General features: G+C 41.7%; 2 protein-coding genes across 7 annotated transcripts in view; one reads left to right on the top strand and one right to left on the bottom strand.

Annotated features, from left to right (window-relative positions):
* Nucleotides 1–21,553, top strand: part of XPO4 (exportin 4) — a 99,034-nt gene that overhangs the window by 55,296 nt on the left and 22,185 nt on the right. For all 6 annotated transcript variants that reach the window (XM_073794930.1, XM_073794932.1, XM_073794927.1 and 3 more), the window contains 2 exons: nt 811–968; nt 1,198–1,372. In XM_073794930.1, the coding sequence (XP_073651031.1) occupies nt 811–968; nt 1,198–1,372 (333 nt within the window). The remainder of the gene's footprint in view (nt 1–810; nt 969–1,197; nt 1,373–21,553) is intronic.
* Nucleotides 16,829–17,328, bottom strand: LOC109547051 (small ribosomal subunit protein uS19). Its single transcript, XM_019936911.3, has one exon. It carries the CDS (start codon nt 17,306–17,308, stop codon nt 16,871–16,873), a length of 438 nt encoding a protein of 145 aa, XP_019792470.1. The 5' UTR covers nt 17,309–17,328; the 3' UTR covers nt 16,829–16,870.

Here is a 21,553-nt window from a genome sequence, read left to right as displayed (position 1 = left end):
GGTGGATTAAGATAAACAATTACCTGTGATTTCTCTGCTAAAAATATTTTCCTGGTCTGTTTTAATTATGTAAGTCTGAGGATATTAATGACACTGTAAAATTAGGGAGCAGTATTTTGGGAGTGTTTCCTTCATCAGAACACTGTATGCCAGGTGTTTCACCTCAGTATTGCAGCATTGAAATAAATTCTACGTGAGGTTTAAAGTGAATTTAAATATAATTTAAGTAAAATTTAAACATTTAAAAAATTTATTAATAGCAATGATATAGGATAAAAAGAGATTCAAATAAATTGTAGGCAATATCAGAGTTGATGAAACACCATGTTAATATATTGTTTGAATGAGTGAATTTCTAGGGATTGGGGGGCATGCTGGTTTTGCGAGTGTGTAACTGTCTGCTTCCAGCGAAGCAGCATCTATATGCTCTTGCCCGAACTTTGCTGACTTTAGCAAGAAGCTGCAGCGGGGCATAGTTAGCATAATACAGATGACTGTCGTTGCTGCTGTTTTTAGAAAAAGCAGTATGTCTGACTGGCCGGCATCTGTTTCTTTGTCATAACACGCCGGAGACAGTTCAGTTTTCAAAATGTAGGTAGCTCTCCACTGACAATTAATTGGTATGTTTAAAATCATGGCCTATAACATAAAATGGACTGAGGGACAATTTTCAAATTTAGTTTAACTCGGGAATTAGTTGTCTAGAAATGCTCAGCTACAGTGAATTTTTCTCTCACCTCGTTTGGCACGATAGACACGTGACCCTTACAAAAGAATTTATGTTTATGGATTAGCGATTCTTTCTAACAGGTACATCGAAAAATCAGAGAAGATTCCGACATGGCACAAGACTCCCTGCAGTGCCTCGCCCAGTTAGCTTCTCTTCACGGACCCATCTTCCCCGACGAAGGGTCCCAAGTGGATTATCTCGCACACTTCATTGAGGGCTTACTGAATACCATCAATGGGTAGGTATCCTGGCCCTTAGGACCAAAAAGGAGCTTCAGTTCTTCCTCATGATTAACAGTGGAGGAAAAAAGAAACTAGCGATTCCCTGCTTTTATATTTTAGAGGAGAGTTACATGTGTCAGTTGAAATGAGTACACAGAGACGTGCCTTTGAAAATGAATGGGTGCATGTTTGGAAACGAGTTACCTCTGCTCCACTTAACGCTGATGCTCATGCCTTGGGTTGTAGAATTGAGATAGAAGATTCTGAAGCTGTGGGGATCTCCAGCATCATCAGCAACCTGATAACTGTGTTCCCTCGCAACGTCTTAACCGCCATTCCAAGCGAGCTCTTCTCGTCCTTTGTGAGCTGCCTGACACACCTCACGTGCTCTTTCGGGCGCAGTGCTGCACTGGAGGAGGTGGTGAGTGGCTCCGACTGAACCGCGCTATCTCGCAGGGGGACCTGCTCTGCCTCTGAGGCGTGTCTCATGGCCGCTAATTGTTTTAAAGGAGTGCGTGTTTGTTTATATGTGCAAATCATTTGGCAGTCTGTGCTTGGGAACATGACTTCTTAAAAATTTGTGGAAAATCACTTTAGTAGACTAAATTTTATTTGTCTCAAGATTTTATTTTATTTTATATGTTTTAAAAATTTTTGGCTGCATTGGGTCTTAGTTGCTGCATGCGGGCTTTCTCTAGTTGCGGCGAGTGGGGGCTACACTGTGTTGCGGTGTGCGGGCTTCTCATTGCGGTGGCTTCTCTTGTTGAGGAGCACGGGCTCTAGGCGCGCGGGCTCAGTAGTTGTGGCTTGAGGGCTCTTAGAGCGCAGGCTCAGTAGTTGTGGCGCACGGGCTTATTTGCTCTGCAGCATGTGGGATCCTCTTGGACCAGGGCTCGAACCCGAGACCCCTGCATTGGTAGGCAGATCCTTAACCACTGTGCCACCAGGGAAGTCCCTGGTCTCCAGATTTCAAGTTGAGATAATTTAGTACCTGAAAGTAGGAAATGGAATGAAATGTTTTTATTAAAAACTATGTTGAAAGCCATTTTAATAATAAACTCCTTAAGTTCAAGGGGTGCTAGGAACTTTATGGTATGGTTGTGATTGTGTATAATTTTAAGTGTTTTTTGAGAATTTAGAAATCTTGGGCTTATCTGGAAATTGTGTAAATATAATTTAGTTCAAATAATTGTAACCCTGCTTATTTTGATTAATTTTTTTGGTGTTTTTTTATGGTTTTAATAATATATCTTGGTAAATTTTAATTTGCATTAAAATTAAGACCAATTCCTGTAGTAAAGATGTTTTTTGGTACAGATTTTTAAATGCTCATCTTCCACATTTTATATTTAATTTGGAAAACTCGTACTAAACTCCTTGACAACACAGCTGTGTTTGTAACAGTTACTGGGAATAACTACGTTAATCTTGGGAAGTAATTGATTTTTTCCCTACCAAGTAGTTATTAAATTGTTGAAACTAATTGTTTTTTTAATGAAATGTAGATTCTTTTCAAAGATTGTAAGGGTAAAAAGAATACTTGTAGACCTCTGATAGAATTTCATGTTAAGTCCGAGCGGTTGTTTTGTTGGGGGTTTGGCAACATGTGTGGGAGTGATTTGTGCCCCTTCAGAGGTGTCAGAGCACGAAGAACTCGGGAATGACTGTGTTCACAACAGTGGGCGCCCCAGTGGTTTGACGGGAAAGGAACCAGGCCAGGAAGTTATTTATGTGTTGGAAAGTGTCGGTCATGGAGGAATAGAAGTTTACGGGCCTCATATGTGAGGTCTGAATTTCTAGGGAGAAAAATCATGTACTAAGCATGGGAGCAGAGGGAAATTTTAAGTATTTAAGCTGTACTCAAACTCTTTTCAAATGACCACAAATTCTGAATCACTCGGGTTTCACGTAACATCCCCCTTTCCCCCACCCCCTCCCCCTTGGTTAAATGGCACGTTGATCACATGTTTAGAAACACAGCTGCCTTTTATTATAGTTTGTTTGTGGGTTAAGGATGCTTCTAGAGGACTTGCTGGAAGATTTGTAACATTCTTGGCTCGCACATTTGAGGTTTAGAATTTATTTATTTTGCCTAGGGGACTAACAACTTGGAAAACAATTTTTCTGCCAAGGTTTGACCTAGAAGTGTTGGGACACAGGGAGCCTGGATGCGCTTTCAGAGAGTAGATGTTTAATTGTGCTTCACAGGGAGGCATGCACTGTACCTACTGGGCCTCATTCAGGAAAACGGCTATTTCTTTTCCTTTCTTTTAATTGGTCGATTTCTTTTAATCTGTTTATGACATTTAAAAAATGGTGTTAGAAACAGTTGGTTACCCATTGAAACAGGCAGAGGGAATAGATTTGTCTGATGCTTTTGCATGACTCATAGCAGCCAGATTGGCGAGGGTTGGTGAAGTCGAGGGCTAACAGGGGTCCCTGCACGATGAGTTACCAGAAGACTAAGCGAATCCTAAATGTATCTCAGCCGCATGGGGTTTTCATTCTGGCTGTGTGAGGTGGGGGCGGGGCCTGGGGAGTGGGCGGCGGGGCGGCGAGGTGTAGGGACAGACCCAGCCCGGGCTGCGGTGGAGCTTCTGGGACGCAGGGCAGGGCACCTCGTGCACAATACATAGTTGTTGACCTAAGATGGCAAAAGGTATAAAGAAATGAGCTTATACGTAAAAATCGAAAAGTTGAGGCATATTAAAAAAACTGCTTTGGGGAGTCATGCGTGGTGAGAAAGATCACGAACTTTTGAGGGAGACGCTGCGGCGTGAGCCAGAAGGAGTCCTCAGCTGCAGGGCCTTGGGCAGGTTGCTTCTCCTTCTGTGAGCACGTTTCCGTGCGGTGTAGTTAGGATGCTGGTCTCTTCTGATGTTTCGTGGGGTGGATTAATGTGTAAGTGCCCCTATGGTGTGCACAATAAAATGTGGAATTATAATGATACAAATGAACCTTTATAATGGGCTTTACTAACAGCCGTATTATGTGTGCTGTCCTATGAGTAAGACCAGATCTTGAGTTTTGTTGTTTCATGCAAATCAGTAATATTATTTATTTTTTAAAATGTTGTCTTTTGTGATTTGCTCTCAAATTATATCTTTTTATTTTTTTGCAGTATGCGGGCCTCTCACTGCCGTGGCCTCTCCCGCCGCGGAGCACAGGCTCTGGACGCACAGGCCCAGCGGCCACGGCTCACGGGCCCAGCCGCTCTGCGGCACGTGGGACCCCCCCAAGACCGGGGCACGAACCCGTGTCCCCCTCATCGGCAGGTGGACTCTCAACCACTGTGCCAGCAGGGAAGCCCTGTATCTCTTTTTTAAAACACAAATTTATTTATTTATTTATTTTTGGCTGTGTTGGGTCTTCGTTGCTGTGCATGGGCTTCTCATTGCAGTGGCTTCTCTTGTGGTGGAACATGGGCTTCAGTAGTTGCAGCACGCAGGCTCAGTAGTTGTGGCACATGGGCTTAGTTGCTCCGTGGCATGTGGGATCTTCCCGGACCAGGGCTCGAACCCGCGTCCCCTGCATTGGCAGGCAGATTCTTAACCACTGTGCCACCAGGAAAGCCCCAAATCAATAATTTTAATATTAGGTTTTTAAAAACAATTTTAATCTTGTGAAATGTTTTGTTTTTCTTTAATATTGAAAGAGTTTCTTTTCCCAGTAGGAAAACAGATTCAGCAAAACACTTTTCTTGTGTTTTTAGTTGTGCTCAGGAAGGAAGGTTTTATTTTTATTTTTAACATGTATTTATTTATTTATTAACATATTTGTTGGAGTAGAATTGCTTTACAGTGGTGTGTTAGCTTCTGCTTTATAACACAGTGAATCAGCTGTACATATACCTATATCCCCATATCTCCTCCCTCTTGCGTCTCCCTCCCACCCTCCCTATCCCCCCCCTCTAGGTGGTCGCAGAGCACCAAGCTGACCTCCCTGTGCTATGTGGCTGCTTCCCACTAGCTATCTGTTTTACATTTGGTAGTGTGTATATGTCCATGCCACTCTCTCACTTCGTCCCAGCTTACCCTTTCCCCTCCCCGTGTCCTCAAGTCCATTCTCTACGTCTGAGTCTTTATTCCTGTCCTGCTCCTAGGTTCATCAGAACCAATTTTTTTTTAAGATTCCATATAAATGTGTTAGCATATGGTATTTGTTTTCCTCTTTCTGACTTACTTCACTCTGTATGACAGACTCTAGGTCCATCCACCTCACTACAAATAACTCAATTTCGTTTCTTTTTATGGCTGAGTAATAGTCCATTGCATATATGTGCCACATCTTCTTTATCCATTCATCTGTCGATGGCCACTTAGGTTGCTTCCATGTCCTGCCTATTGTAAATAGTGCTGCAATGAACATCGTGGTACCCAGCAATACACTTTTGTTTTACTGTGGTATTTTTTCAAAACTATATTTATTTAGGAATACATATAGATTGTCTCTTGTTTTAGGAACTCGTGTCTTAGATGGTGATTATGTTTCTGTAGCAAGAATTTAAAAAAGCAACTTCATGGGAAGAAAAATTCTTGATACTAACATGTATTCTTGAACTATGTTCTTGTTTGGTGGTTGTAGCGTGTGTATGAAGAGAGGCTGTTATTTATGACTGCCCTCAACTTGCAGTGAACTTGAAAGTCTCTGCTCAAAAAGAGCAACTCCAGTCTTCAGCCACTTTATTCTGTTGGCTGTTAAAATTTTTAGGTGTTGGGCTTCCGTGGTGGCGCAGTGGTTGAGAGTCCGCCTGCCGATGCAGGGGACATGGGTTTGTGCCCTGGTCCGGGAAGATCCCACATGCCGCGGAGCGGCTAGATCCGTGAGCCATGGCCGCTGAGCCTGCGTGTCCAGAGCCTGTGCTCCGCAACGGGAGAGGCCACAACAGTGAGAGGCCCACGTACAGCAAAAAAAAAAAAAAAAAAAAAAAATTTCTTGGTGTTACTTGAGGCTTCCTGAAGCCAAGAATTTTTTCGTTGCACCCGAGAAATCAAATTTTTGTCTATTGCTAGACTGGAGAAGTGAGATGGATTATAAGATGAAATTATTGCCTTAAAAATTAAAATCCTAACAAAATAATTGTTCATATTATTATGTCAACTATTTTATAAAATGTCTATAATACTAGTATATGCATTTGAATTGATTCAGTGAAATTTGAAGAGAATATGGCTTGAACTCTAGACTCTCATTTGTTTCTTGGTTTCTTTTGTCGGTTAAGTTCAGCCCCCAGTAGGTTCATCAGCCAGAAGCCACATAACATGTTAACTGAACAGAGCAACCGTCATGGTCCTTAAACTTTGAAGTGTGTTTGTGTGTTTGTGTGTGTGTGTGTGTGTGTGTGTGTACGTGCGCATGAGGGCTGTGGGTTGGATATGTAAGGCAGGTGGGAGGTGATGGTAGTAAACTTTGCAAAGGAAGAACTTCATATTTAATTTTAGTACATTTGTTCCCTAACCTCAAGACCAGCAGGCCGAGGTAGAAGAAGAAAAATCTTGATAAAGTTGTTGGGAAGTCCATTATAGAATGTAATGCAGTAAAATAATTTTGCAGTTCCTTAGGTGAGTGAGTGCATTTAAAGTTCAGCATTCTTAACTCAAAATCTAGTTTCTCCAGCTCGATGGATAATTACCCTGTGGAGAGGAGGTGTGGTGAAAGAAATGCATTGAAGCCAAGTTACAAATGGAGAGGTGGGAAGCAGGAATTTGGGGGTATTTCAGGGATAAGAGGGAATAACTTACTGTCTGGAATGGTGATGTCAGTACAACACAAATGTGTGGTCGACCCTGCACCTTAACTCCCGGGGGAAGGGATGGTTTGAGAAGCTGTGCCAACCTCCCTACCCAGCATTCTGCTGGCCGGGGAGGAATGAATGGATGATAGTCCAGACGGCGACCCAGCTGTCCAGCTGCGCTGTGTGCACTCATTTCCTCTGCTTGTTGATCAAAGAAGAATTAAATGAGATGCATGAGTAGCCTTGCACATTTAAAGTATGCTTCTTTTTAATCCTAACAGTGGCTTTACCTCTGTTCAGGATATTTGAAAGAAAATTGGTTACTATTACAACTTAAATACAGATTCTTATTAAAAGAAATCCTTAAAATAATTTCTATGTTTCATTTAATTCTGGTTGGGTCGTAATTTTGCCATGCAGTGTTTCCTAACTTGGATATGAGTCAGCCCTGATTTTTCAGTCTGCTTCCAGTCCTAGCACAGAACCAATGTTTGTTTTACAGAATTCTTGCACTTGAGATAGAATGTAGTGGATTTAGATTAAAGCTTATTTATCGTCATAACTGTGGTTTCATATAGTAACCTTTGTATTGCTTACAAGACTAGCATTAGAAACATAACCAGAGCTAATGGGCCAGGGTTTTGAAAATGGACGCTAGAATGAGGTGGAAGAAGAGATGGCCCTCCTACCTCAGGTAAGGCAGGTGAGTCCCAGCAGTGCCGGCCCCTTGGAGTACTGCTGAGTCAGTTCAGTTCCGTGAATATTTACCCATCACCTACATGTGCCAGGGACTGTGTTTGATAAATATACGTTCTTTAGCATTAAGAATTTGGAAATACATATATGTTTCCAAAAGGAAGAAGTTACGTTAATCTAGGAGTGTAACATTTAAAAACTCTCTGAAAATTACACCTTGGACTCCTGGTGCGTTTGTGGGGAGTCGATTTTTTTTACGTGATCTATTTATAGGATTCTTCTAGCAGCTGCACTGCTTGTCCACTAAGTCAATTTCTCTTGGGGGATTTCAGAAGCCAGGAATACTGTCAGCTGCATAGGTAGTCTGGAGTCAAATTAATTCTGTGCTGTCAGGACTGGCTATGGAAAAAAAATGAGAGAATGAATTAATTTCTTTTGCATTTGACATTCAAAGACTTCTAAATTCTTTTTAAAATGGAGAGCTCATGATCTGTTGGTGACATTTCTGCGATTTTTCTCTGTATTGCCATTGTTGCTTTCTATGATGCTACACTAGGAAGGAATATTTATAGCAGATGAGTAGCAGCATGAACTATTATAATTCAGTCTTTAATCTTTCATGTGCCCTTTCTTATTGTTTTACACCATGCAGTACATGTATTATTTGACCTGTCATTGGACTTGGGGGTTATGGCTATGCCTGTAAATTTTAAACTTACTGTGAAATATTCTGTTCACATAAAGTAAAAGCTTTATATATATATATATATATATATATATATATATATATAAATAAACATTTGTAAAGAAAAATAAAATGAACAACTGTCTGCCAGCCATGCAGATTAAGAAACAGTATATTGATAGGACCTTTTCCCCCTTCATTTACCTGGAGTTTCCCCGTCTGCTGTTATAAGCACAGTTTATGTTGTGCAGACTTATTTCTGCCAGTTGATTTTGTATCATGTTTGCAAATGAGCGCTGCCAGGGAACCCCTGGCCAGTGCTGTTGGCTCCTTTCCCACCCTCTGCGACCTCTGACTGTTCAGTTTGCTTTCGTTCCCAAGTCCTTTGAGAGCAGTAGAGCAGCCCCAGGCTCTAAATAGGGAACACCGAGTTAAACAGGGCTATTCCTCAGAAATGAAACATTCCATGTGAGAGCTAATGGCCCACACCCACCTTATTGCAATTTTTATGTCTATGAATCATAATGCTTTTCTTTTTTGTTAATAAATAAGTAAATTAATTTATTATTATTATTTTTTGGCTGTGCTGGGTCCTCGTTGCTGCGCGCGGGCTTTCTCTAGTTGCGGCGGGGGGGGGCTACTCTTTGTTGTGGTGCGCAGGCTTCTCATTGCGGTGGCTTCTCTTGTTGTGGAGCATGGGCTCTAGGCGCACGGGCTTCAATAGTTGTGGCTCGTGGGCTCAGTAGTTGTGGCTTGTGGGCTCTAGAGCGCAGGCTCCGTAGTTGTGGTGCACGGGCTTAGTTGCTCCGCGGCATGTGGGATCTTCCCGGACCAGGGCTCGAACCCGTGTCCCCTGCATTGGCAGGCGGACTCTTAACCACTGCGCCACCAGGGAAGCCCCTATGGATCAGAATGCTTCTCTTAACTGACTCATGTAACTTATGTTTACATATGAAGATAGCACTCAGGGTCAAAGAAAGAGCTTTCCGATTTCATGGAGATGATTCGGAGTTGTCACGTTGGTTATTTGCTCCTTGTAGAAAAAAAGCTATTGGAGTTCTTTGCAGCATAACAGATATTAGAACTACTGTAGCACAGGATTTATCATGTATACTTTTACAGTATCTAACATTAGGGACACATGCATACACTTAATTTTTTTAGAGCAGTTTTAGATTCACAGCAAAATTGAGTGAAAATACAGAGTTCCCATCCCTGCCCCAGTACACCCAGCCCCCCGCCATCAGCATCCCTACCAGAGAGTGCATGTGTTACACCTGATGAACCTGCACCGAGGCCGTCATCATCCTGAGCCCATGGTCTACATCAGAGTTCACTCTTTGTGTTGTACACTCTGTGGGTTTGGACAAATGTGCAGGGATGTGTAGCCACCGTTACAGTCTCATGCAGGCTAGTGTCACTGCCCTGAAAATCCCCTGAGCTCTGCTCTTCACACCCCCACCCAGCCCCTGGCAACCACGGATCCTTTTATTGTCTCCATAGTTTGGCCTTTTCCAAAATGTTGTATAGTTGGAATCGTACAGTAATGTTAGATTTTAATCTGAAGTTCACATCATTGTGAAAAGGCGGAGCAGTTCCACATACTGAAAGGTGTCTTTCCCAAGCTTCATTTGCCAGCATGTCCAGAGACAAAATGAACTGCTGCTTCTATATGTCCAAATACTCACCAGACGCAAAAGCAGATTTCTTTCTGCGGCTGAAGAGCTGCAGGTTCACCTCCAGTACACTTGCAGGTTAATTATGGACGTTGACATGTCAGTGCTGATAGCATGTTTTGATTACCTTCTCCACCCTCCGTTCCCAAATGGGGGAAAGTGGAGTCAAGTCGCCTCCTAAGCTCTGCGCCCCTCTCCAAAGCCCTCCTGGCAGCAGGCCCGAGACACCCCAGGCACGAGCAGAGTGTCTGGCTTGGGCCCTCGTCATCTTGGGGCACGTGCTCCGGCTTGGCGGCTGGGTCTTGGCCAGAGGGTCTGTGGAGCAGGGCCAAGGTATTAGGAAAAACCACTCGGCTGGGTTTCAGTTCTCTGTGATTAGCCTGAAAGATTTAGCTGCCAATTGTCATCAGCCAAATTGCTCACACTTTGCCTGATGAGTTACTTGTATTGGTTTCCAAGTGGAACAGAGGCCCTGTACAAGTTTGCAGTTCTTATTTTAAACCACCATCCAGTGATAGGGGCTCTGATGGTCCGCTGTGATCTTCTGTTTTGTCTAGTATCAGGGCTCTGTGGGAGGAATTATGGAATGCTCTTCCAATAGTAAAAGGCTCATAAGGCTTTCCCATTTTATTTGTACTTTTCTGTATCTGAATGATTACACCATGATAAGCATGCATTGTATATGTGCTAGGGAACAACAGAGGGAGTTCTTAGAATTGCCTACTGCTTCCTTCTGAGCGGTGGGGTCAGAGGATGCTGTTCCTCTTAAGATATGTTCCTAGTCTGTTTATTTTGGCAACATAAACTGTTAAGACTTAACAAATGATTTCTGCAAAGCACATGCTTTAAGTATGCAGAAACGGTCTTACTCATCTCCTGCTCCGGTACTTAGCTGGCATTAGTGATTTCTGCTGCAGGCACACACCAGCTGCTGCAGCGACCAGATGGGCACTTACCTGGCCTTTTGTTTAAATTTTTTTTAACATCTTTATTGGAGTATAATTGCTTTACAGTGGTGTGTTAACTTCTGCTTTATAACAAAGTGAATCAACTATACATATACATACATCCCCATATCTCCTCCCTCTTGCGTCTCCCTCCCACCCTCCCTATCCCACCCCTCTAGGTGGTCGCAGAGCACCAAGCTGATCTCCCTGTGCTATGTGGATGCTTCCCACTAGCTATCTATTTTACATTTGGTAGTGTATATATGTCCATGCCTCTCTCTCACTTCGTCCCAGCTTACCCTTCCCTCTCCCTGTGTTCTCAAGTCCAACCTCTGTGTCTGTGTCTTTATTCCTCTCCTGCCCCTAGGTTCTTCAGAACCATTTTTTTTTAAGGATTCCATATATATGTGTTAACATACGGTATTTGTTTTTCTCTTTCTGACTTACCTCACTCTGTATGACAGACTCTGGGTCCATCCACCTCACTACAAATAACTCAATTTCGTTGCTTTTTATGACTGAGTAATATTCCATTGTATATATGTGCCACATCTTCTTTATCCATTCATCTGTCGATGGCCACTTAGGTTGCTTCCATATCGTGTCTGCTGTAAGTACTGCTGCAGTGAATATTGTGATACATGTCTCTTTTTGAATTGTGCTTTTCTCAGGGTATATGCCCAGTAGTGGGATTGCTGGGTCGTATGGTAGTTCTATTTTTAGTTTTTTACGGAACCTCCATACTGTTCTCCATAGTGGCTATATCAATTTACATTCCCACCAACAGTGCAAGAGGGTTCCCTTTCTCCACACCCTCTCCAGCATTTATTGTTTGTAGATTTTTTGATGGTGGCCATTCTGACTGGTGTGAGGTGATACCTCATTGTAGTTTTGATTTGCATTTCTCTAATGATTAGTGATGTTGAGCATCCTTTCATGTGTTTGCTGGGAATATGTATATCTTCTTTGGAGAAACGAGGTCTTCTGCTAAGTTTTGGATTGGGTTGTTTGTTTTTTTGATATTGAGCTTGCATGAGCTGCTTGTATGTTTTGGAGATTAATCCTTTGTCAGTTGCTTCATTTACGAATATTTTATCCCTTCATCTTGTTTATGGTTTCCTTTGCTGTGCAAAAGCTTTTAAGTTTCATTAGGTCCCATTTGTTTATTTTTGTTTTTATTTCCGTTTCTCTAGGAGGTGGGTCAAAAATGATCTTGCTGTGATTTATGTCATAGAGCGTTCTGCCTATGTTTTCCTCTAAGAGTTTTATAGTTTCTGGCCTTACATTTATTTTTTTAAAGTAAATTTACTTATGTATTTATGTATGTATTTATTTATATATATATATTTATTTATTGTCTGAGTTGGGTCTTTGTTGCTGTGTGCGGGCTTTCTCTAGTTGCGGTGAGCAGGGGCTGCTCTTCGTTGCGGTGCATGGGCTTCTCGTTGTGGTGGCTTCTCTTGTTGCGGAGCAGAGGCTCTAGGCGCGCGGGCTTCAGTTGTCGTGGCACTCAGGCTTCAGTAGTTGTGCCATACGGGCTCTAGAGCGCAGGCTCAGTAGTTGTGGTGCACGGGCCTAGTTGCTTCGTTCCCTGTGGGATCTTCCCAGACCAGGGCTCGAACCCGTGTCCCCAGCATTGGCAGGCGGATTCTTAACCACTGCACCACCAGGAAAGCCCTGGCCTTACATTTAGGTCTTCAATCCATTTTGAGTTTATTTTTGTGTACAGTGTTAGGGAGTGTTCTAATTTCATTCTTGTACATGTAGCTGTCCAGTTTTCCCAGCACCACTTATTGAAGAGGCTGTCTTTTCTCCATTGCATATCCTTGCCTCCTTTATCAAAGATAAGGTGACCATATGTGCGTGGGTTTATCTCTGGGCTTTCTATCCTGTTACATTGATCTATATTTCTGTTTTTGTGCCAGTACCATACCATCTTGATTACTGTAGCTTTGTAGTGTAGTCTGAAGTCTAGGAGCCTGATTTGTCCAGCTCCGTTTTTCTTTCTCAAGATTGCTTTGGCTGTTTGGGGTCTTTTGTGTTTCCATGCAAATTGTGAAGTTTTTTGTTCTAGTTCTGTGAAAAATGCCATTGGTAGTTTGATAGGGATTGCATTGAATCTGTAGATTGCTTTGGGTAGTAGAGTCATTTTCACAATGTTGATTCTTCCAATCCAAGAACATGGTATAATCTCTCCATCTCCTTGTATCGTCTTTAATTTCTTTCATCAGTGTCTTATATTTTTCTGCATACAGGTCTTTTGTCTCCTTAGGTAGGTTTATTCCTAAGTATTTTACTCTTTTTGTTGCAGTGGTAAATGGGAGTGTTTCCTTAATTTCTCTTTCAGATTTTTCATCATCAGTGTATAGGAATACAAGAGATTTTTGTGCATTAATTTTGTATCCTGCTACTTTACCAAATTCATTGAGTAGCTCTAGTAGTTTTCTGGTAGCTTCTTTAGGATTCTCTGTGTATAGTATTATGTCATCTGCAAACAGTGACAGTTTTACTTCTTCTTTTACGATTTGGGGTCCTTTTATTTCTTTTTCTTCTCTGAATGCTGTGGCTAAAGCTTCCAAAACTATGTTGAATAATAGTGGTGAGAGTGGGCAACCTTGTCTTGTTCCTGATCTTAGAGGAAGTGGTTTTAGTTTTTTACCATTGAGACTGATGTTGGCTGTGGGTTTGTCATATATGGCCTTTATTATGTTGAGGTAGTTTCCCTCTATGTCCACTTTCTGGAGAGTTTTTATCATAAATGGGTGTTGAATTTTGTCAAGAGCTTTTTCTGCATCTATTGAGATGAGCATATGGTTTTTATCCTTCAATTTGTTAATATGGTGTATCACATTCATTGATTTGCATATACTGAAGAATCCTTGCATCCCTGGGATAAATCCCACTTGATCATGGTGTATGATCCTTTTAATGTGCTGTTAGATTCTGTTTGCTGGTATTTTGTTGAGGATTTATGCATCTGTGTTCATCAGTGATATTGGCCTGTAGTTTTCTTTCTTTGTGACATCTTTGTCTGGTTTTGGTATCAGGGTGATGGTGGACTCGTAGAATGAGTTTGGGAGTGTTCTTCCCTCTGCTATATTTTGGAAGAGCTTGAGAAGGATAGGTGTTAATAGAATTTGCTTGTGAAGCCATCTGGTCCTGGGCTTTTGTTTGAATTTCAGTGCTTGTGATTGTTCTGTTTATATTTTCTATTTCTTCCTGGTTCAGTCTCAGAAGGTTGTGCTTTTCTAAGAATTTGTCCATTTCTTCCAGGTTGTCCATTTTATTGGCATATAGTTGCTTGTAGTAATCTCTCATGTTCCTTTGTATTTCTTCAGTGTCAGTTGTTACTTCACCTTTTTCATTTCTAATTCTGTTGATTTGAGGCTTCTCCCTTTTTTTCTTGATGAGTCTGGCTAATGGTTTATCAATTTTGTTTATCTTCTCAAAGAACCAGCTTTTAGTTTTATTGATCTTTGCTGTTGTTTCCTTCATTTCTTTTTCATTTATTTCTGATCTGATCATTATGATTTCTTTCCTTCTGCTAACTTTGGGGGTTTTTTGTTCTTCTTTCTGTATTCTTGTTTCTTGAGGTAGGATTGTATTGCTATAAACTTCCCTCTTAGAACTGCTTTTACTTCATCCCATAGGTTTTGGGTCGTCGTGTTTTCATTGTCATTTGTTTCTTGGTATTTTTTGATTTCCTCTTTGATTTTTTTCAGTAATCTCTTGGTTATTTAGTAGCGTACTGTTTAGCTTCCACGTTTGTATTTTTTACAGTTTTTTTTTCTGTAATCGATACCTAGTCTCATAGTGTTGTGGTCGGAAAAGATACTTGACATGCTTTCAACTTTCTTAAATTTACCAAGGCTTGATTTGTGACCCAAGATATGACCTATCCTAGAGAATGTTCCATGAACACTTGAGAAGAAAGTGTATTCTGTTGTTTTTGGATGGAACGTCCTAGAAATATCAGTTAAGTCCATCTTGCTTAATGTGTCATTTAAAGCTTGTGTTTCCTTATTTATTTTCATTTTGGATGATCTGTCCATTGGTGAAAGTGGCGTGTTAAAGCCCCCTACTATTATTGTGTTACTGTCGATTTCCCTTTTTATGGCTGTTAGCATTTGCCTTATGTATTGAGGTGCTCCTGTGTTGGATGCTGAAATATTTACAATTATTATATCTTCTTCCTGGATTGATCCCTTGATCATTATGTAGTGTCCTTCTTTGTCTCTTGTATTAGTCTTTATTTTAAAGTCTGTTTTGTCCGATATGAGAATTGCTACTCGAGCTTTCTTTTGATTTCCATTTGCATGGAATATCTTTTTCCATCCCCTCACTTTCAGTCTGTATGTGTCCCTAGGTCTGAAGTGGGTGTCTTGTAGACAGCATATATACGGGTCTTGTTTTTGTGTCCATTCAGCCAGTCTGTGTCTTTTGGTTGGAGCATTTAATCCATTTACATTTAAGGTAATTATCAATATGTATGTGCCTATTACCATTTTCTTAATTGTTTTGGGTTTGTTTTTGTAGGTCTTTTCCTTCTCCTGTGTTTCCTGTCTAGAGAAGTTCCTTTATTTGTTGTAAAGCTGGTTTGGTGGTACTGAATTCTCGTAACTTTTGCTTGTCTGTAAATGTTTCAATTTCTCTGTCGAATCTGAATGAGATCCTTGCCGGGTAGAGTAATCTTGGTTGTAGGTTTTTCCCTTTCATCACTTTAAATATGTCCTGCCACTCCCTTCTGGCTTGCAGAGTTTCTGCTGAAATATCAACTGTTAACCTTATGGGGATTCCCTTGTATGTTATTTGTTACTTTTCCCTTGCTGCTTTTAATATGTTTTCTTTGTATTTTATTTTTGATACTTGGATTAGTTTGTGTCTTGGTGTGTTTCTCCTTGGATTTATCCTGTATGAGACTCTCTGTGCTTCCTGGACTTGATTGACTGTTTCCTTTCTCATGTTAGGGAAGTTTTCAACTATAATCTCTTCAGAAATTTTCTCAGACCCTTTCTCTTTCTCTTCTTCTTCTGGGACCCCTGTAATTCGACTGTTGGTACGTTTAATGTTGTCCCAGAGGTCTCTGAGACTGTCCTCAATTCTTTTCATTCTTTTTTCTTTATTCTACTCTGCAGTAGTTGTTTCCACTATTTTATCTTCCAGGTCACTTATCCGGTCTTCTGCCTCAGTTATTCTGCTATTCATTTCTTTTAGAGAATTTTTAATTAATTTATTGTGTTGTTCATCATTGTTTATTTGCTCTTTAGTTCTTCTAGGTCCTTGTTAAACCTTTCTTGTATTTTCTCCGTTCCACTTCCAAGATTTTGGATCATCTTTGCTGTCATTACTCTGAATTCTTTCTCAGGTAGACTGCCTATTTCCTCTTCATTTGTTTGGTCTGGTGGGTTTTACCTTTCTCCTTTATCTGCTGCATATTTCTCTGTCTTCTCATTTTGCTTAACTAACTGTGTTTGGGGTCTCCTTTTCACAGGCTGCAGGTTCGTAGTTCCCGTTGTTTTTGGTGTCTGCCCCCAGTGGATGAGGTTGGTTCAGTGGGTTGTGTAGGCTTCCTGGGGGAGGGGACTGGTGCCTGTGTTCTGGTGGGTGTGGCTGCATCTTGTCTTTCTGGTGGGCAGGGCTGCGTCCAGTGGTGTGTTTTGGGGTGTCTGTGAACTTACTATGATTTTAGGCAGCCTCTCTCTTAATGGGTGGGGTTGCGTTCCTGTCTTGCTAGTTGATTGGCATGGGGTGCCCAGCACTGGAGCTTGCTGGCCGTTGGGTGGAGCTGGGTCTTAGCGTTGAGACAGAGATCTCTGGGAGAGCTCTTGCCGATTGATATTATGTGGGACCGCGAGGTCCCTGGTGGACCAATGTCCTGAACTCAGCTCTCCCACCTCAGACGCTCAGGCCTGACATCAGGCCGGAGCACCAAGACCCTGTCAGCCACACAGCAACCCGTGCAGATGTCGTATTGCCAACCTGGTTCCAACTGACACTGTGAGGAAGGAAGGAACGCCGAACCGCCCTCACCAGCAGAGCGGGAGAGGCGAGTGCCTCCCCCATCCCCCGTCATGCCCACTGTTCCCACACTCTACTGTCCGACGCCTCTACCTGGCCTTTTTAAGAATTAATTAATTTATTTATTTATTTAGACAAGTCTCTACCTTTATTGGCCAGCAGGCTACTTAAGGGGGATGAAGCGGGAGGAGTGGGTAGCCCCAGTGCCGGGCCGGCCGTGCTTCACAGGCTTGTAGGTGATGGAGAACTTGCCTAGGTAGTGGCCGATCATCTCAGGCTTGATTTCCACCTGGTTGAAAGTCTTGCCATCGTAGACGCCCACCATGCTGCCCACCAGCTCGGGCAGGATGATCATGTCACGCAGGTGCGTCTTCACCACCTCGGGCTTCTCCATGGGCGGCGCCTCCTTCTTGGCCTTGCGCAGCCGCTTCAGCAGCGAGTGCTGCTTCCTCCGGAGGCCGCGGTTCAGCTGCTGCCGCTGCCGCGAGCTGTACAGCTGCATCAGCTGCTCATAGGACATGTCCAGCAGCTGGTCGAGGTCCACGCCGCGGCAGGTGAACTTGCGGAAGGTCCGCTTCTTCTTCTGCTCCACTTCCGCCATCTGGTCGGCTCTTCAGAAAGGCTACCTGGCCATTTTATATGCCTTTTCTTCTGTCCTCAGAACCAGCATCAAGGACTTTATTATATCATATATGATGAAGAGAAAAAATAAAACAGATAATAAAGTGACAGTGGGAGAGCCCACAGCCCAACTCGAGAACTTTCCTGGTCCTGAGGTTGCTGTAACTGGAGTGCTCATCCACTCCTGTTGCTAGCTGCCCGCCCCCCTGCAGGAGAGGTGGCCGCTGTTCTAAATTTTAACATTCCCTGTCTTAACTTCTCTGATCATTTATATGGTAAGCTGTGTCGTTGTGTGAATATTATACCACACCTTGTTTTCCCATTCTGCCGTAAAGGAAATTTTGGGTTTCCCTTTTCTGCCGTTACGGTGTTAAAGTAAACGTTCCTCCACGTGTTTCCTAGCAACTTTCGTGAGACTTTCCTAAGGTCTAAACCTCAGAATGGAAGTTTTGGATCATAGGCTATGTAACGTTCAGTTTTCAAAGATAGTTTCCCGGAACTTCCCTGGTGGTCCAGTGATAAGACTCTGTGCTCCCAGTGCAGGGGGCCCGGGTTCGATCCCTGGTCAGGGAACTAGATCCCGCATGCTGCAACTAAGAGTCCGCATGCCACAACTAAAGGTCCCACGTGCTGCAACTAAGATCAGGTGCAGTCAAATAAATAAAATAAATGAATAATAATAGTAATAAAAAGATAGTTTCCCATCGTTTGCTCAAGTGACTGGACTCCATGCTCACGGTGGTGTCTGCATCCCCGTTGACCCACATCTTCACCAGCACAGCTTCTGCCAGACTCACAGTATGAAATATGATCTTAATTTGCTTTCCCAGGTACTAATAACATTGAGCATCTTTTCATACATATCAATACATAATTCCCATGATTATTATTATGAAATGCTTGTTTACTCTGTTGCTTGTTTTCCTATCAGATTGTCTTTTCCTTACTGATTTAAAGAAATTCTTTATATAGTCTGCACACTCATTTCTTATTGGTTTATTTGTATTGCAGATCTCCTAGTTTTGTGGCTCCTCTTTTCACTTTATGGTATCTTTTTTTTTTTTTTAATTTGGAATACTTTTAGATTTACAGAAAAGTTGCAAAGCTAGTACGGTATTCCCATATACCTAGTTTCCCCTAATATTACCATCTTGTATAGCCATGGTACATTTATTAAAACTAAGAGATTAACATTGGTGCATTTTTAAAAAATTTTTATTTAAAAAAAATTTTTTTTCTGTTTATTTTTGGCTGGGTTGGGTCTTCATTGCTGTGTGTGGGCTTTCTCTAGTTGTGGCAAGCGGGGGCTACTCTGTGTTGCGGTGCACAGGCTTCTCATTGCGGTGACTTCTCTTGTGGAGCACGGGTTCTAGGTGCATGGGCTTCAGTAGTTGTGGCACACATGCTCAGTAGTTGTGGCTCGCGGGCTTTAAAACGCAGGCTCAGTAGTTGTGGCACACAGGGTTAGTTGCTCCATGGCATGTGGGATCTTCCTGGACCAGGGCTCTAACCTGTGTCCCCTGCATTGGCAGGCGGATGTACAGTCTTGATATTCAGGCTGTAATATCTGTATATACAAGTTTGACTTTTTAGAAGGGGCTGAAGATACAGTTCCTTAGGAGGATATCATGCAAAAAGAGGAAGCACACCTGCTTCTCAGAGGAATGTTTCCTAATAATAAGTAAAAAGAAAAAGAAAAAATCTCTTGCAAAGCTTCATATAGTGAACGATACGGAATCCTCAATCCCATGACAACAGATGATGCTGGAACAGGTTTTATTCGGCTCTTTCTTACAACATTGTTTAACCCTCAGTATACCACCAGGGTCTAGTTTTTGAGTTTCGTTTTTGAACAGTTCTAACTATTTTAAATGTCAGTTTTTCGTAACTTTTATTCTTTCTTAGAGACTTTAGAACAAAAAGAACATTTATTACCATGTAATTATCTTAGTATAAGTCTAAAACACATTATGGATTTTTAGTGATCTGATTTCTCCCATATCTTGAAGCATTTTGCTATTTCATGATCTTGGGAAGTATTTCACCATTACTCATCAACTCCCATCCATAATAAAAAAGAGACTAAAAGAATAAGAAAATGGAAGAATGATAGAGTCACCTACAAGGATGGTATAGTAGTGAAATGAATCACCACAAATAGAATAAATGGCTACTCTTCATTATTTTTCAGTTTTCTAATTGCATTTTCCAAAATATAGCACAGTCTTTCAAGAAGTCTTGAAATAACCATCTTTTACGTTTTGTTGTTGATTGTTGTTTTTAACATTTCATTGGATGCTATTTGAAATTCAGAATTTTTCATTTTTCTGCCCATAGTAACAAAGAAAAGGAAATTGTCAGAATAAGATGTTTCAGTGATAAAACAAATCAGAAGGTGAATGTAAAGAGACAGTTGCACTCTGAGCCGTAATAACGTTGGTAAAATTGATAGTATAAGTGAAATCTGGGACTGAGTTTTAGGTGATCAGTTTTCTCGAGCTCAATAATTTATGAGCAAACAGTATATTTCCAAGGACAAAACGAAAATATGGCATTCCCATCCAGTCAGTTATTCCATGGAAAACCTTCACCCAATATTCTGTGAGTTTAGAGTTTACTAAAGGATACTGACAGTATTTCTGTATCTTTTTTGATGTTCATGCAACAGCATTTACTTAATATGGTTTGTAATTATATTGATGGTGAAAGCAGTATTTACAAAAGGGGTTGGAAGGAAATAAATGATGTAATGAAAAATATTGGTTGAATTGATCATTTTTATTGGTATTTATAAACCTAAATGAATATGTTATACTGCATTTATGGAACCAGGAATATGGCTGTCCTTCAACAAAATTATGAGCTGTCAAGGTTTTAAAAAGTGTAAAGCATTTTGATGGTACATGAGCGAGCAGAGCCAGCATTAGTAGTAAGTTAGAACCTCCTAGAGTTAGATTTTGCAAGTACAGTTGGTCCTCATCATTTGTGGATTCCATATTTACAAATTCACTTCCTTGCTAAAAATCCTTTGCAACCCCAAAATCAGCACTTGTGGAACTTTTCATGATTGTTCATGGACATGTGTGTGCAAAGAGTGACAAAACGTATGATCCGCCGGCTTGCTTGTTCCCAGCAGGGGTCAAGCCGGGCGGTCGCGCTCTGCCTTGTTGTTTTCACCCTCACACCATAAACAGGTGTCCTTCTCACCGTCTCCAGTGCTTCATTTTTCGCATTTTTGTGTGAAACGGCATTTTCCAAAATTCTGTCACAAAATATTGAAGTTCTTGCAGTGCAATGACTGATAGGATGATTTTGCTGTTTCCGACGGCCTCCGGGTGCTGTGCCCAAGTGCAGGGAGGGTGGGGTGAGCCTTAGGGAGAAAATGTGGGTGTTAGATGAGCTTTGCTGGACAGGCTGCTGGCCATGAATCAGCAGTGCATGTGAAATAAGGTGTCTGTACACAGAAGCACACATAAACAAGGTGGTCACTGACCTCTCCACCTGCGCATGGTGAAAGCTGCAGTGACCAGAGTATTAGCTAATTCAGTGTTTGCGGGGACTTTGTAGGACACAAACACCACAGGTAATAGTAGGAGTCCAGTATTCACAACGTGAACATGTCCTAGTTAGTTACATTCAAAGAATGTTGCCTGTTTTCAGTATAAACACTTTCAAGGCCAGAAAAATAGGAATAAAATTTGGGTTTGCTATTTTAAAATTCTTAATAAAATTATCTAGTGAAGTTTTTTTCACTTTCCCTTTAGTCTTATGTAAAGTTTTCACAAAATTACTTTAAAAAAATAAATTTATTTATTTATTTATGTTTGGCTGTGTTCGGTCTTCGTTGCAGTGCGCGGGCTTCTCATTGTGATGGCTTCTCTTGTTGCGGAGCACGGCTCTAGGCGCACGGGCTTCAGTAGTTGCAGCATGCAGGCTCAGTAGTTGTGGTGCGTAGGCTCAGTAGTTGTGGTGCACGGGCTTAGCTGCTCTGCAGCATGTGGGATCTTCCCAGACCAGGGATCGAACCTGTGTCCCCTGCATTGGCAGGCGGATTCTCAACCACTGTGCCACCAGGGAAGTCCCCACAAAATTACTTTTAAATATTTTTTAAAAATTTAAAGGTTCATTTGATCCAGAATATGACAATTTTTCTTTGTATTCCGTGGGTTAATAAAAGCGAAAGACATAAAACACCATTCACTGGAAGCAGCTCCTTAGGCGCTTG

The sequence above is a fragment of the Tursiops truncatus genome, chromosome 18 (genome assembly GCF_011762595.2).
Source record: "Tursiops truncatus isolate mTurTru1 chromosome 18, mTurTru1.mat.Y, whole genome shotgun sequence".
Lineage (NCBI taxonomy): Eukaryota > Metazoa > Chordata > Mammalia > Artiodactyla > Delphinidae > Tursiops > Tursiops truncatus.
Note: the sequence above shows the minus strand (reverse complement) of the source record. Positions and strands in the feature narration are given on the sequence as shown.